At 41.9% G+C, this 16,478-nt stretch overlaps 1 protein-coding gene across 5 annotated transcripts in view; it reads left to right on the top strand.

The window, feature by feature from the left end:
• Nucleotides 1–16,478, top strand: part of cnot2 (CCR4-NOT transcription complex, subunit 2) — a 139,118-nt gene that overhangs the window by 66,915 nt on the left and 55,725 nt on the right. For all 5 annotated transcript variants that reach the window (XM_070900211.1, XM_070900210.1, XM_070900213.1 and 2 more), the window contains 2 exons: nt 14,977–15,046; nt 15,583–15,730. In XM_070900211.1, coding sequence (XP_070756312.1) covers nt 14,977–15,046; nt 15,583–15,730 — 218 coding nt within the window. The remainder of the gene's footprint in view (nt 1–14,976; nt 15,047–15,582; nt 15,731–16,478) is intronic.

Here is a 16,478-nt window from a genome sequence, read left to right as displayed (position 1 = left end):
TAGATGTGGCCCTTACAGCTAAAGGGATCAAGAGGTATGGAGAGAAAGCAGGAATGGGGTACTGAAGTTGCATGATCAGCCATGATCATATTGAATGGTGCAAGCTCGAAAGGCTGAATGGCCTACTCCTGCACCCATTTTCTATGTTTCTATGGCCTACACCTGTTCCTATTTCTTATGTTCTTATGAGAGGGAATGGATGCATCTCTGGTAGATCTGAATGAAAGGCTGGAGGATGAAGGATGTCCAGCATTGGACTCCTATTAAGGATATTTTCTGAGGCTCACAGATTTTCACAGATCTCTAAAAGCTAGTGTACAGATACAAAAAGTAATGCAAATGGAATGTTGGCCTTTACCTCAAAAGAGGTTGGACTACAAAAGTGAGGAAATGGTACTTCAGTTGTGCAGAACCATGATCAGACCCCATCTAGAATACTGTGTTCAGTTTTGGGCACCAAATCTCAAGAAAGATATATTGGTCTTGGAGATGGTACAGCACAGATTCACCAGAATGATGCTGGGAATTAATCAAGGTATTTCAAATGATAAAGGGATTCAACAGGGTAAAGGGATTCAACAGGGTAAATGCAAAAACGATTTCCTCTCGGGTGGAATCCAGAACCAGGGGGCATAATCTTAACATTAAAGCGAGGCTATTCAGGAATGAAAATCAGAAGGCACTTTTTCATACAAAAGATGGTGGAAATCTGAAACTTTCCCCAAAAGACTGTGGATGCTGGGCCAACTGAAATTTTCAATTTGATGATCATTAGATTTTTGGTGTGTCAGGGTATCTAGGGATATGGAGCAAAGATGCGTTATGCGTAAATAGAGTTGAGGTACTGATCAACCGTGATGTAATACAATAATGGAACAGGCTCCTGGAGCGGAATGGCCTTACTCCTGTTCCGATGATTCATGTAATGTCTGACAATCTTCTGCTTTAAAAAAAAAACTGATTATGATGGGTTTTTCACATGGAATTAGATTTTGATGCTACGGTCAGTATATTCAGGTAGATTTAACTAGCCTGTGTTTTCAAGGCTATGCACTGTAACCTTGGAGGCACTTCTCTAGAGCAGTTCCAGTTCATGTCATAAATCTGAATGGAATGCCAGTTTTTAAGCATCCTAAATAATATCCATGTGTAATTGAGAGACCTAGAATCGTGACCTCCCTATTATTTCCACCAAAATGTAATACTGTATCTCACATTTATCCGTGTTGAACTTAATTTGCCAATTATATGCTGTTCTGCAAGTTTATTAATGTCCTCCTGTAATTTGTTGAAGTCCTCCTTAGTATTGACAATCCCCCCCTCCCCCCAAATTTGTTGTCATCCGCAAATTTAGAAATAGTGTTTTTGATACCAGTCTAAATCGTTAATATAAATTGTGAAAAGCAGTGGTCTCAGCACCGATCCATATGGAACACCATTCATAGGCGGCCCCTCGAACGAGGATGACTTGCTTCACATGAGTTCACAGATGTTTCAATGAAGGACCTAATATTCCAGTCCTAAACTCCAGTTGAAGGGGTGGAAGATGCCTGTGCGTGGATTTTTTTAACGTGTGGTGACCGTTGCACATCAGCCACCACAGAGGCTTGACAGAGCTAGGCCTTTAGTGGCAAAAGTTAACCAGGTCGACTGGAGATCTGCTTTGCTGCACGGACCTAGAGCGCACACATATCGCAATGTAGGCTGGCCTGTGCTGCCCCTGGGCCCTCAGCCAAGAGCCAATGAACACCATTATCCACTTCATCCCTACCTTTTATTCCTACACTCTGCTTTCTGTCTTGAAGCCAGCTAGCTATCCATTCTGCTACTTTACCTCTGACTCCACATTGTCTGACCTTGTTCATCAATCTATTATGGGGTACCTTATCAAAGGTCTTTTGGAAAATCTAGATAAATTACATCAACTGTATTATCATTGTGTACTCTCTCTGTTATTCTTCAAAAAAATTCAATGAGGTTGGTAAAGAAAGACTTTCCCTTTTGAAATCCATGCTGCCTATTCATTATATTTTTGGTTTCTAGATGTATTTCTATTTTTTCCCTTTAGTAGGGATTCCATTATTTTTCCTATCACCGATATTAAGCTGACTGGTCTACAATTCCCTGGACATATTCTATCCCCCTTCTTAAATATAGGTTATTATGTTAGCTATCTGCCAGTCCTCTGGCACTACACCCTTTTCTAATTAATTATTAAATATGTTATCTCTTCCTCAAATTCTTTTAAAATGTGTGGATGCAATCCATCTGGACATGGGGTTTTCTCTTTGAATTTGATTAGTTTATTTAATAGATCCCCTTTTTTTTATTTTAAATATACTTTTCTCATTACTAATCTCATCCACCAATGTCATGTCCACCTGTTCTATCTGAAACAAAATAATTATTTAATATTTCTGCCATCTCTATCGTTACCTGTGGTATTATCCTGTCTATCCCTTAATGGCCCTATTCCCAACCCAACCGTCCTTTTTTTATTGATGTGCCTATAAAATATTTTACTATTTTGCTTTAAGTACCTTGATGATTATAATTTCATAGTTCCTCTGCCTTCCTAATTGTCTTTTTGACTTCTCTCCTAATCTTTTCGTATTCTCCCTTATCATACACTCCCCTGCTGTCTATGTACTTAATGTATGCCTCTTTTCTTGCCCTCAATTGTTCCCTTATGGCTTTATTCATCCATGGAGTCTCTTTAGTGTTGAGTTTGATTTTTCCCTTTAGCAGAATATATCATTCCTGCACTCTGTTGAACACTGTTTTAAATGTTTCCCATTGCTGTTCTACGTTATTTCTTGCCAATATTATTGCCCATTTTATTTTCCCAAGTTCTATTCTCAGCACCACAAAATTAGCTTTTCTCCAATCTATTACCCTTGTTTTCGTCATACTTATGTCCTTCTCGATTATCATCTTAAAGCATGTTATATTATGGTCACTATTGCCTAAATGTTCCCCTACTTTTACTTCTCTTAGCTGTTCTAGTTCATTTCCCATTACTAGATCCAATAGCAAATCTTTCCTTGTTGGCTTTTTACATAATGGGTTAGAAAGGAGTCCTGTACCTATTGTAGGAACTCCATTCCCTTATCCCCTTTACCCACCTCTTCTGTCTAATTAATATCAGGGTAGTTGAAATCCTCCATGATGATGATTCTATGTTTTTTACTCATTTCCCTAATTTGTCTGCATGTTTCTTCCTCCACCTCCCTTCCACTATTAGGTGGTTTGTAGACTACACCTATTATTGTGATTGATCCTTTATTATCTTTTATCCCTATCCATATGGATTCTATTTTTGTCTTGCTGATAGCTGCATCGCTTTTTTCTACTACCATTTTTGTGATCCCTAATAAGTACAGCTACTCCACCTCCCCTTTTTCCCTCTTTCTTTTCTAAATATCTTCCACCCTGCAATTCGCAGTCCTGATTTTTCTGTAGCCATGTCTCAGTAATCCCTACCTTGTCTGTTCCTCACGGCACATGATTACTTCCAGCTCCCCTGTTTTATTACGGACACTGTGTGCATTGCTGTACAGACAGTTTAACTCATTTTTAATAGGATTTCCTCTCACTTTATGTTTAAGCACCTTTTTAGGCTCCTGTTCTATTTATTCTATTTATTCCCTTGCCATCAATGTCCTCTCATACTTTATTCTTTCCTGTGCTCTCTTTCCCTGTTTTGTTTATATTTAGGCTAGTTCCGTTTTTTGTAGATCCCCTCCCCCTCCTTACTAGTTTAAAGCCTTTGCCGCCTCCTATTTACCCTTTCCGTTAGGACACGGGTCCCAACCTGGTTCCGGTGGAGCCTGTTCCATCGGTACAGTTCCTTCCTGTCCAGAACTGGTGCCAGTGTTCCATGAAAAGGAACCCCTCTTTCTCACACCAGCCCTTTAGCCACCTGTTAATTCACCTGATTTGTCTGCTTCTATGTCAGTTTGCATGTGGCTTGGGCAATAATCCAGAGATTATTACCCTCGAGGTCCTGCTTTTTAATTTGGAGCCTAACTCCTGATACTCTTTCAGTAGGACCTCCTCCCTGTTCCTGCCTCTGTTGTTTGTTCCAACATGGACTTGATTAATGTCTTCCCAATGAAGAACCTTCATCATCCAAGAGGATTTGATGCTTTTTCCCTCTCCAAATACTTTTTTAAAGTTGAAAATGCCATCTTATAGTATCGGCACCACCAAGGTTGAACAGCAAATGGGTAAATTAAGAGGTAGTGGCTAAATTTGGTCTGTAGAAGAAAGAGAAGATTGAGGGAGGTAAGGAGTTCCATAGTTTTGAGATACTGGAAGAGAATGAATTTAAGTAGAAAACTGTTTTGTGCGTTTTGATGGTGTTTGCTGTTATTACCCCTCTGAAAATGACTGTAACTTCAGGATTTAGAGTATGCTCAATTAAACGTGGAAATTCTGAAGTGGGGGGACAGTCATCCCTGACTGCCGAACAATCGTTCTGGCCCTGAAAAACAAATGTTACATTTGTGGAATGTTAAATTTCTCCATTATGATAAAAAAATTACTAGATTTTAAAAATAATATAAAAAAAATATTTCAGGTTATTTCTGATATTTCAGCTTCTACCTTAACCCCATGTGTAGGTCCCATTCTTTATTTCGCTCTCAGTAAGTTTTAAAAAGTGAATGATAAAAGCTGCTCTTTATTTCCTGGTTTGCTATCTGAGAGAATTCTTCAATATGATTGGCTGCTAGACAACTTGATTACATCACTGTTGCTCTCCACTGGAATCCCCTTTTGACAACACTATAATCAATTTAACGTCGAGAAAGCTCAAATTTTCACTACAGAGATCACAAGATCTTTGTAGGCAGCTTTCTTCAAGGTCCGTGACAATCGGCGTCATTTGTTGCTGACCGCAAATTCCAGGCCATTGAATATAAAATAGTAGTTATTTTGTGTTGTGTTGTCTTACTTCGCTGTTTACTGTCATTTGATGGGAACAGGCAGAGTGTTCCTATTTTTGAGTGTTGACACTCATTATATTGGACAGTGTTTGAAGCTCGTTAATTTTGGAAAGCATTGAATTGTCTGGATTTTACAGAATTATTTTAGGTGGTTACATAGAATTGCATACTATGTCGAGTTTTACAGCACAGAAACGCCATTCAGCCAAACAGATTTGTACCGGTGTTTATGCTCCACACGAGCCTCCTCCCACCTTACTTCATCTGACCTTATCAACGTATCCTTCTATCCTTTCCTCCCTCACATACTGATCATGCTTTCCTTTAAATGCATTCGTGCTGTTTGCCTCAATTGCCCTAAGTGGTAGTGAGTTTCACATTCTCACCACTCTGAGGAAAGAAGTTTCTCCTGAATTCCTTATTGGATTTATTAGTGATTATCTTATATTAATGGCTCCTAGTTATGGACTGCCCTACAAGTGGAAACACCTTTTCTATGTCTACCCTAGTGAACCCCATCTTAATTTACAAGATCTCCATCAGATCAGTCTTTTTTTCTAGAGAAAAGAGCCACAGCCTGTTCAATCTTTCTTAGTTGTACCCTCTCCGTTCTGTTATCATCCTTGTGAATCTTTCTCCAGTGCTTTTATATCCTTTTTGTAATATGGTTAGTGTGTAGCAAGAATAGTATCCTGTGTGAGGGAGTGGTAGGTGCCCACACAACAGTAATAAGAGGCCAATTATACACAAATTAAGCCATTAGTTATAAACCCACATTTGAATTATAATGTTTGATCTTTAGTAATTTGTTGCAAATGTTACAATTAAAATAAAGACCAGCAATGTATTTTGAAAAATAGCTTGGCCTAATGGGACAAGCAGATTAATGCAATGTAAAAGTAGTAGGATACTGGTTCTTTACAGAATGAATTCCTGATTGTAGTGAGCTAAGATGAGGTGCATTCCCAAAGGGGTGGAAGGGAAAAGCATGAGTCACCTGGACCCCTGCCGTTTCATACCTTTAGAAGCTTGTTATTTAGCAGCACAAAGGAAGGCCTTGAATGGATTCCCTCCCTGCCTTGGTGGGAATAATGCATTGCACAGGAAACCCCAAAATGTTGTGGGGAAGTTACCTTGTGTGGCTTTATTGTCAGTTGGTGGTTGCATATGTAAGAATCTTTTTTTTTAAAAGATTGCATTTCATGAATTTTATTGAATGTTGGTTTTTGGGTTTGCCCAATATTTTTAGGGCTTCTGTGGGGTTTATGTAATGTGTAGTGCACTCATTACACATGCTGTGCGAATATATGTGCAGTTTCTCTTTAATTGGTTAGCTGTATTCAAGCTGCTATGTTGTCACGAGAGTAAATGGTATCATGTGACCTATTCATTTTAAAATAGTTTAATAAAAACCTTAAACTTGCATTGATAATGAACTATTAAGTTATTTTGTTTTTGTACGGTAGTGAGTTCCTTTGGTATTCTGCGTGAATACTGTATTTTTGTCAGTGGTGAGAAGAATTGGAATTTTGAAATTTTAAACTTTTTAATTATGTTATGGATATTCCTAAAAATAAAATAACTGTGTTTGTTTATCTTTGTGCTGCTTGTGCTCTCCACACCCAGCAGGCATTTAGTTGTTCCCTATCTCTCTATTCCTGTTTCCTAGTGGAGATATCCATAGATTATCTCATCGACTGGATCTTCAGAGCACATGGCAGCTGTGAAAAAAGGGGCACTAATAAAATACAGGTGCAGCGTCGAGAATCCGGAGTTCCGGAATCTGGACTCCGGACTGATCAAGGGCAGGGTCGTCCGGAATCCGTAAAAAGTTGCGGAATCCAGACCCAACGACCCTGCCAACCTCTGGCCTCGCCTCACCGCCGCTACCCTTACCTCGGGGCCTCCTTGCCAGTCCGCCCGAACAGCTCCTCGGTGGGGGCCCGCCCAACGCTAACAGCTCCTCGGTGGGGTCTGCCCGACTGCAACTTCCTCGGCGGGGCCGGACAGCCCGAACAGCTCCTCGGCCGGAATCCCCCCCCCGCCCCGCAACTTTGATGTTCCGAAATCCGAAATACCCGAACCTGGTATCGGGTGTTTCCGGATTCGTGATGTCAGAATACAAATCGAAAGCCCGGAATCCGGAACGGCCTCGGTCCCGAGGGTTCCAGACTTTAGGCTGCTTTTTTTAATGTCCAGAGCATAGAAACATAGAAACGTAGAAAACAGGTGCAGGAATAGGCCATTCAGCCCTTCGAACCATTCAATAAGATCATGGCTGATCATTCCCTCAGTACCCCTTTCCTGCTTTCTCTCCATACTCCTTGATCCCCTTAGCCGTAAGGGCCATAACTCCCTTTTGAATATATCCAATGAACTGGCATTAACAACTCTCTGCGGTAGGGAATTCCACAGGTTAACAACTCTGAGTGAAGAAGTTTCTCCTCATCTCAGTCCTAAATGGCCTACTCCTTATCCTAAGACTGTGTCCCCTGGTTCTGGACTTCCCCAACATCGGGAACATTCTACCCGCATCTTAGATGTTTCTATGAGATCCCCTCGAGCCTGCTCCGCCATTCAACAAGATCATGGCTGATCTGGCCGTGGACTCAGCTCCACTTACCTGCCCGCTCCCCATAACCCTTAATTCTGTTAGTGGTTAAAAATCTATCTATCTGTGATTTGAATACATTCAATGAGCTAGCCTCAGCTGCTTCCTTGGGCAGAGAATTATACAGATTCACAACCCTCTGGGAGAAGAAATTCCTTCTTAACTGTTTTAAATTGGCTCCCCTGTATTTTGAGGCTGTGCCCCCTAGTTCTAGTCTCCCCGACCAGTGGAAACAACCTCTCTGCCTCTATCTTGTCTATCCCTTTCATTATTTTAAATGTTTCTATAAGATCACCCGTCATCCTTCTGAACTCCAACGAGTAAAGACCCAGTCTATTCAATCTATCATCATAAGGTAACCCCCTCATCTCCGGAATCAGCCTAGTGAATCGTCTCTGTACCCCCTCCAAAGCAAGTATATCCTTCCTTAAGTAAGGTGACCAAAACTGCACGCAGTACTCCAGGTGCGGCCTCACCAATACCCTGTACAGTTGCAGCAGGACCTCCCTGCTTTTGTACTCCATCCCTCTCGTAATGAAGGCCAACATTCCAATCGCCTTCCTGATTACCTGCTGCACCTGCAAACTAACTTTTTAGGATTCATGCACAAGGACCCCCAGGTCCCTCTGCACCGCAGCATGTTGTAATTTCTCCCCATTCAAATAATATTCCCTTTTACTGTTTTTTTTTCCAAGGTGGATGACCTCACATTTTCCGACATTGTATTCCATCTGCCAAACCTTAGCCCATTCGCTTAATCTATCTAAATCTCTTTGCAGCCTCTCTGTGTCCTCTGCACAACCCGCTTTCCCACTAATCTTTGTGTCATCTGCAAATTTTGTTACACTACACTCTGTCCCCTCTTCCAGGTCATCTGTGTATATTGTAAACAGTTGTGGTCCCATCACCGATTCCTGTGGCACACCACTAACCACCGATTTCCAACCCGAAAAGGACCCATTTATCCCGACTCTCTGCTTTCTGTTAGCCAGCCAATTCTCTATCCATGCTTAATACATTTCCTTTCCTCTGACTCCGCGTACCTTTATCTTCTGCAGTAACCTTTTGTGTGGCACCTTATCGAATGCCTTTTGGAAATCTAAATACACCACATCCATCGGTACACCTCTATCCACCATGCTTGTTATATCCTCAAAGAATTCCAGTAAATTAGTTAAACATGATTTCCCCTTCATGAATCCATGTTGTGTCTGCTTGATTGCAATATTCCTATCTAGATGTCCCGCTATTTCTTCCTTAAGGATAGTTTCAAGCATTTTCCCCACTACAGATGTTAAACTAACCGGCCTATAGTTACCTGCCTTTTGTCTGCCCCCTTTTTTAAACAGAGGCATTACATTAGCTGCTTTCCAATCCGCTGGTACCTCTCCAGAGTCCAGAGAATTTTGGTAGATTATAACGAATGCATCTGCTATAACTTCCGCCATCTCTTTTAATACCCTGGGATGCATTTCATCAGGACCCAGGGGACTTGTCTCCCTTGAGTCCCATTAGCCTGTCCAGCACTACCCCCCTAGTGACAGTGATTATCTCAAGGTCCTCCCTTCCCACATTCCCGTGACCAGCAATTTTTAGCATGGTTTTTGTGTCTTCCACTGTGAAGACCGAAGCAAAATAATTGTTTAAGGTCTCAGCCATTTCCACATTTCCCATTATTAACTCCCCCTTCTCATCTTCTAAGGGACCAACATTTACTTTAGTCACTCTTTTCCATTTTATATATCGGTAAAAGCTTTTACTATCCGTTTTTATGTTTTGCGCAAGTTTACTTTCGTAATCTATCTTTCCTTTCTTTATTGCTTTCTTAGTCATTTTTTGCTGTCGTTTAAAATTTTCCCAATCTTTTAGTTTCCCACTAACCTTGGTCACCTTATACGCATTGGTTTTTAATTTGATACTCTCCTTTATTTCCTTGGTTATCCACGGCTGGTTATCCCTTCTCTTACCGCCCTTTTTCACTGGAATATATTTTTGTTGAGCAATATGAAAGAGCTCCTTAAAAGTCCTCCACTGTTCCTCAATTGTGCCACCGTTTAGTCTGTGTTCCCAGTCTACTTTAGCCAACTCTGCCCTCATCCCACTGTAGTCCCCTTTGTTTAAGCATAGTACGCTTGTTTGAGACACTACTTCCTCACTCTCAATCTGTATTACAAATTCAACCATACTGGGATCACTCATTCCGAGAGGATCTTTTACTGGGAGATCGTTTATTATTCCTGTCTCATTACACAGGACCAGATCTAAGATAGCTTGCTCCCTTGTAGGTTCTGTAACATACTGTTCTAAGACACAATCCCGTATGCATTCTATGAATTCCTCCTCAAGGCTACCCCGTGCAATTTGATTTGACCAATCCATATGTAGGTTAAAATCCCCCATGATTACTGACGTTCCTTTTTCACATGCCTCCATTATTCCCTTGATTATTGTCCGCCCCACCGTGAAGTTATTATTTGGGGGCCTGTAAACAACGCCCCCAAGGTGGTAATGAGCCGCCGCCTTGAACCGCTGCAGTCCGTGAGGTGAAGATACTCACTCCCACAGTGCTGTTAGGGAGGGAGTTCTAGGATTTTGACCCAGCGACGATGAAGGAAGATCAATATATTTTCAAACCAGATTAGTGTGTGACTTGGAGGGAAACTTGCAGGTGGTGGTGTTACCTTCTGCCCTTGTCCTTCTAGTTGGTAGAGGTCGTGGGTTTGGGAGGTGCTGTCAAAAAGCCTTGGTGAGTTGCTGAAGTGCATCTTGTAGATGGTACACACTGCAGCTACGGTGTGTTGGTGATGAAGGGAGTGAATGTTTAAGGTGGTGGAGGGTGGATGGGGTGGCCATCAAGCAGGCTGCTTTGTCCTGGATGGTGTCGAGCTTCGAGTGTTGTTGGAGCTGCACTCATGCAGGAAAGTGGAGAGAATTCGATCACACTCCTGACTTGACCCTTGTAGATGGTGGAAAGGCTTTGGGAGTCAGGAGGTGAGTCACTTGCTGCAGAATACCCAGTGTCTGACCTGCTCTCATAGCCACAGTATATTTGTTGCTGGTCCAGTTAAGTTTCTCGTCAATGGTGAACCCCCCAGGATGTTGATGATGGGGGATTCAGTATTTACAGTGTAACTATGGAATAATAAAACTCCTCTAAATGCACACGAGAAAGTATGGAAATATCATTATTTCTGTAGCATTCAGCTGCCCTCCTGTATGGCTCAGAGTCATGGACCATGTACAGTAGACACCTCAAGTCGCTGGAGAAATACTGCCAAAGATGCCTCCGCAAGATCCTACAAATCCCCTGGGAGGACAGACGCACCAACATTAGCGTCCTCGACCAGGCCAACATTCCCAGCATTGAAGCACTGACCACACTTGATCAGCTCCGCTGGGCAGGCCACATCGTTCGCATGCCAGACACAATTCTTCCAAAGCAAGCGCTCTTTTCAGAACTCATTCACGGCAAACGAGCCAAAGGTGGGCAGAGGAAACGGTATAGGGACACCCTCAAAGCCTCCCTGAAAAAGTGCAACATTCCCACCGACACCTGGGAGTCCCTGGCCAAAGACCGCCCTAAGTGGAGGAAGTTCATCCGGGAGGGCGCTGAGCACCTTGAGTCTCATCCCCGAAAGCATGCAGAAATCAAGCGCAGGCATCGGAAAGAGCGTGCGGCAAACCTGTCCCACCCACCCTTTCCCTCAACGACTATCTGTCCCACCTGTGACAGGGACTGTGGTTCTCATATTGGACTGTTCAGCCACCTAAGGACTCATTTTTAGAGTGGAAGCAAGTCTTCATCGATTCCGAGGGACTGCCTATGACGATGATGATGATTCATATATGTTAGAGAATACATTTGGATGAGGAGGCAGAAAAGCTGGAGCAGGGTGCCATAGAACCTCATTTTACAGAAATAATCTGAACTGAGACCCATTTAGTCGGGTGAAAAATTGATAGCTTTGGAGTTCAGGGTAGCAACTCACCTATACAACATTCTGACCTCCAAGAAATCTAGATTTACCTAAGGCCTCACAGATCCAGTGACTTTGGCTTGCTGTAGGCAATCCTCTGTTTCTATTTAATGATCTGTTTGTTGTGCCAGTAATGCCACTGGGTTCAAGGTTTGCATTTTAGAAGCCTGTTGGGTCTGTTCTCTGCAATACTTACTCATCATCATAGGCAGTCCCTTGGAATCGAGGAAGACTTGCTTCCACTCTTAACATGAGTTCTTAGATGGCTGTACAGTCCAATACGAGAACCACAGTCTCTGTCACAGGTGGGATATATAGTTGTTGAGGGAAGGGGTGGGTGGGACAGGTTTGCCGCACGCTCTTTCCACAGCCTGCATTTGATTTCTGCATGCTCTCGGCGATGAGGCTCGAGGTGCTCAGCGCCCTCTCGGATGCACTTCCTCCACTTAGGGTGGTCTTACTAGTGGAGGAGCGAACCACAATAAATAAAAGGAGTAAAAAAAAATAGCCTAACCTTCCTGGACTCCCTGATCTAAAATCTACATAGTTTCTTTTCTCATTTTTTGTCTTAACTACCAGTAAGGAAGAAATTACACCAGTGTTTTGAAAGTAGGAATCTTTTTCGGATTTAGCAGTAAGGGAGATAGTCCAAAAGCATTCATTGTTCAGAGGATGTGTTTTGTTCGATCATTCAGAGAGTCAAGACAAGCTACTTGTGGGATTTGTCCCAATACTCCCATCATATCCAAGAACAGTTTATATCAGGTCACGAAAAGTTTTCTTGCAATGTGACTGCTAACTAATATTTGATGTTGGCCTTTGTATCTCTAAGGCTCTGCTGGTGCCCGTTTATTACCTGCCTCTAGCTAGGACATCAGTGGAGAACCACCCCATAGTTTTCCAGTTTTGGAACAGCCATCTTTCGTTCCAAGGTGATTAATATGGAACTCATATATTTGGTTCTGAGCAAGTTAATGACAGAACTATGCAAATCATGGGGATTCTGTGAGTTTATGCTTCTATAATTTCAATGCTGTTAGTTTATTGGTCTCTATCTCGGCACAAAGGATTAGTGAATTGCACATGTTCGTAAGAGTCCCACCATAACTTGTTTGTCACATGTAGAGCAGTCCTAAAGTCCCTTTTTGCTAAATATTGTTTTAAGTTTCACTTGACTCAGTTGATGTCACTTGCTCATGGGGTTGAGGGTTTGTCTGCCACCTCATATTACTTCCTTTCAATAAAAGAATAATTCTAACTATTTAGAAAGCCTTCTTCAAGGTAACCCTTTACAAAGATGCTTTCAGCATAATGAGTTTCAAATGATGACTGTAAAACATTGAAAACATTAATGAGGTTCAAAGGTCTCAACTTAGATCAAGGTCTTCCTTTAGGGGCTCATCCTTTCTTTTTGAACTTAAAATAATTCTAAGAATAAGGGAGTAGAAGAACAGTTCAAACACAGTTCTGATTCTTTCACATTGATAAAAGAGCCAGGGCAATGCAACAGCATTGAATTTCAAACCTTGAATCCAGAACCAAATATATAAGAATAATGGGAAAAGATTCTTGAACTGTGGAAATTCGGGTTGGTATCATTGAGGAATAAAAAGAACATTGCACCAAAGCACTCTTCATACAATGGATTACTTTGAAGTGGAGGCAGCATTCTTTTGTAGGCAAATTTTGCTTGTGGTCAGTTTGGTGAATGACACATTGGGCCCAAGTTTCCACATGATAAAAAACGGGCGCCCCTCCGAGCTGGGCCTAAAACGGCGCCGTAAAAAAAACGAGCGATTCTGGAGCGCTTTGCAGCTCCTTGTCTGCTTGATGCGGCGCCCAGGGGGGCGGAGCCTACGTTGCGCCGATTTTGTAGGTGGGAGGGCGCGGGTACTATTTAAATTAGTTTTTTTCCTGCTGGCAACGCTGCACGTGTGCGTTGGAGCGTTCGCGCATGCTCAGTGTGAAAAAAACATTGGCACTCGGCCATTTTTGTAGTTCTTTGTAGCTGTTTAGTTTTTGAACATTTTTTAATAAAAGTACATTGCCATCAGCACTGAGGCTTCTTGTAGCAGTGACCTCCCCCTTTTGCCGTCGGGAAATGGCTCCTCAATTTCTGAGGCTTCCTGCAGCCTTCTCTCTTTCCCGCCAGCCGTCTGGAACGGCTCCATTCCCCCCCCCCCCCCCCCCCCACGTTCGGTCGGCTCCCTCCCTCTCTCCCCCCCCCCCCCCCCCCCCGCGTTCGGTCGGCTCCCCTCCTCCCGCCCGCGTTCGATCAGCTCTCTCCCTCCCGCATTTGTCAGCTCCCTTCCCTTCCCTTCTCTTCCCCCCCCCCCCCCCCCGCATTCGTCGGTTCCCTTCCCTCCCCAGCCCCCCGCACGCGTTCAGTCGGCTCCCTCGTTTTGTGAGGCTTGCCTCACCAATCTTCCTGGCTGAAGCACTTTCACACAGGTAGGATGATGGTTTATTTAATCTTTTCTTTGCTTATAAATGTTTATTCAGGTTGGATTTATTTTTAGAAGTATAAATAAGGATTGATTGTAGAATTTAATGAGTTCCCTTCCCCCCCTCCTCCCCCCACCTCGTTCTGGACGCCTGATTTGTAACCTGCGCCTGATTTTTTAATGTGTAGAACAGGTTTTTTCAGTTCTACAAAAATCTTCACTTGCTCCATTATACTTTAGTTTGGAGTACATTTTCACTGTGGAAACTTTGAAATCAGGCGTCAGTGGCCGGACACGCCCCCTTTTGAAGAAAAAATTCTGTTCCAAAGTAGAACTGTTCTACCTGACTAGAACTGCAGAAAAAAAAATGTGGAGAATTGCGAATTCTAAGATAGTCCGTTCTCCACCAGTTGCTCCTAAAAATCAGGCGCAAATCATGTGGAAACTTGGGCCCAATATTTTTCTTTTGTAATGTTGGTTGACTGAAGATTGTTGATCCGAATACCAGGACACCTGCCTGCTCTTCTTCGAATGGAATCACTGAACCAGGCAGATGAGGCATTAGTTTAATGTCTCGCCTGAATGATTGTTCCTCCAAAAATGCTGTACTCCTGCCCTCCCTCCGTCCGTCCCCCAGCAATACTGCACCAAACTATTAGATTATATGGTCAAGTCATATAATGTGGTTTGAATGCACCTATGCTGATTCTTCAAATGGTTAAAATCTCAGCTCACAACACTGTTTTATACATTTTTTTATATAAAAGTTGGTTTATGAAATATTTTTGATCTCCATGGGACAGCACTATTTGACAATTGACATTTATGATTACACACCTCTGCAGTTCCATCTTTCGTCTCAGTAATTCTTGAATTTGGATTGTCCTGTGGCTCAAGAATGAATATATGGTTGTACTGTTGTATATTTTTGATCCACGAATAGAAACTTTAAACTTCTTGCAATTTTGTTACTGACTGCAGATATTTTTCCCTAGATGCTGGCATCTCCATCACCATCAACATCAGGGCAGCTATCTCAGTTTGGTGCAAGTTTATATGGGCAAAGTAAGTCTTTTCCGTTGTTAAGGCTCTTGGGTTTACAGGGGGAAGTCATTAAATGGACACCTATTAATATAAACACTTACTAGACAGCAGAGTTTGCTCTGCAATTATTTACTGTCTTGTATGTTTCAATCAAAATGTACTGGTTTAAAAATAGAGAAAAATGCAAATGCTGATTTCATAAGTTGTTTTATAAGCAGAATGTTCAGCCATCACTGGAACTAATCCTTTATCCAATGTGCACATGCAAGTGTAGCAGTTTAAACCTATTAAAGTATAGCTATTGATGTAACAACCTGATGCTGCTTTTCTAAAGCCCCAGTCCTAAAAAGCTTGCTGAAATATATTTTCAGCATTGGTTTGAAAGAGAAAATACTTTTACTAGTAATTTAATGGATAAGGTTAGCATGCTACTCAATATCTCGATGATAATCATTATCAAGTAGTATTATTTACAAACAAAAGTAATCCTTCAATATTAGACAACATACTACGGTTGAAAACAACTATTGAAAGAGACTATATTCATGTTTTCACAGGTGCATTAGGCCTTCCGATGAGGGGAATGGGCAACAATAACCCTCAGTTAAATCGCAGCTTATCACAAGGTACTCAGTTACCTAATCACGTAACGCCAACAACAGGAGTGCCCACAATGTCACTTCATACTCCTTCTTCACCAAGCAGGTAATGGGAATAAAAGGAGTTTTAATTACCACCTTCTGCATCAGTGCACAACAACGTAAACATTGTATTTTTACTCTGCTGCTGTGTGGAACTTTATCGGATTAAATTGTGGAAAAAGCTTTTATGTAAATGAATTGCAGTATTTGAATACCACATGTGAGGAAGTTTACAAACTGAGGATTATGCTGTTATATTGCTGTGTATACATCCAGCATTTAATTATTGGTATGACATTTCCTGTGTATTTGTACCTGGAGCCACAGTCCAAAGAATATACGAAGATATCAGTAAGAAAAGTAATCTGGGCATAAAACAAATACCTGGCTAAAAACATAGAGGGGATTCGGGTGCAACTTAATTACAACCTGCCCGAGCTTCTTTATTCTTTTGTGCCTGTCTCTCGATCCCTGTGCCCGAATGCATCTTGGATCATTTATAATAGCTTTGCCCCAGGCTAAAAAGCCATACATGCAAATTTCCTGCAATTACGCTGGTTCAGAATTGGTGCAAAATTAAGCCCAGAATTTTAGATGCAGCAATAAATGGTAATGTTTTTATTGTTCTTTTATGATTTTTGAGACATACATATTGAAACTCTCTTTTTCATGCTTAACGATGGAATATATGGTTAAAGTTCAGCGGTTTCCCCGAGCCCAGATTTCAACTTGTTTGCGCCCATCTTTACGTTTCGGTGTATACTAATGAGAATGGCAGGAAATCTGGGTGTAACTAGATGTCGACAAAATGG

The sequence above is a fragment of the Pristiophorus japonicus genome, chromosome 15 (genome assembly GCF_044704955.1).
Source record: "Pristiophorus japonicus isolate sPriJap1 chromosome 15, sPriJap1.hap1, whole genome shotgun sequence".
NCBI classification, from domain to species: Eukaryota; Metazoa; Chordata; class Chondrichthyes; family Pristiophoridae; genus Pristiophorus; species Pristiophorus japonicus.
The sequence above is the reverse complement of the archived record's forward strand: the minus strand, read 5'-3'. Positions and strand labels throughout refer to the sequence as shown.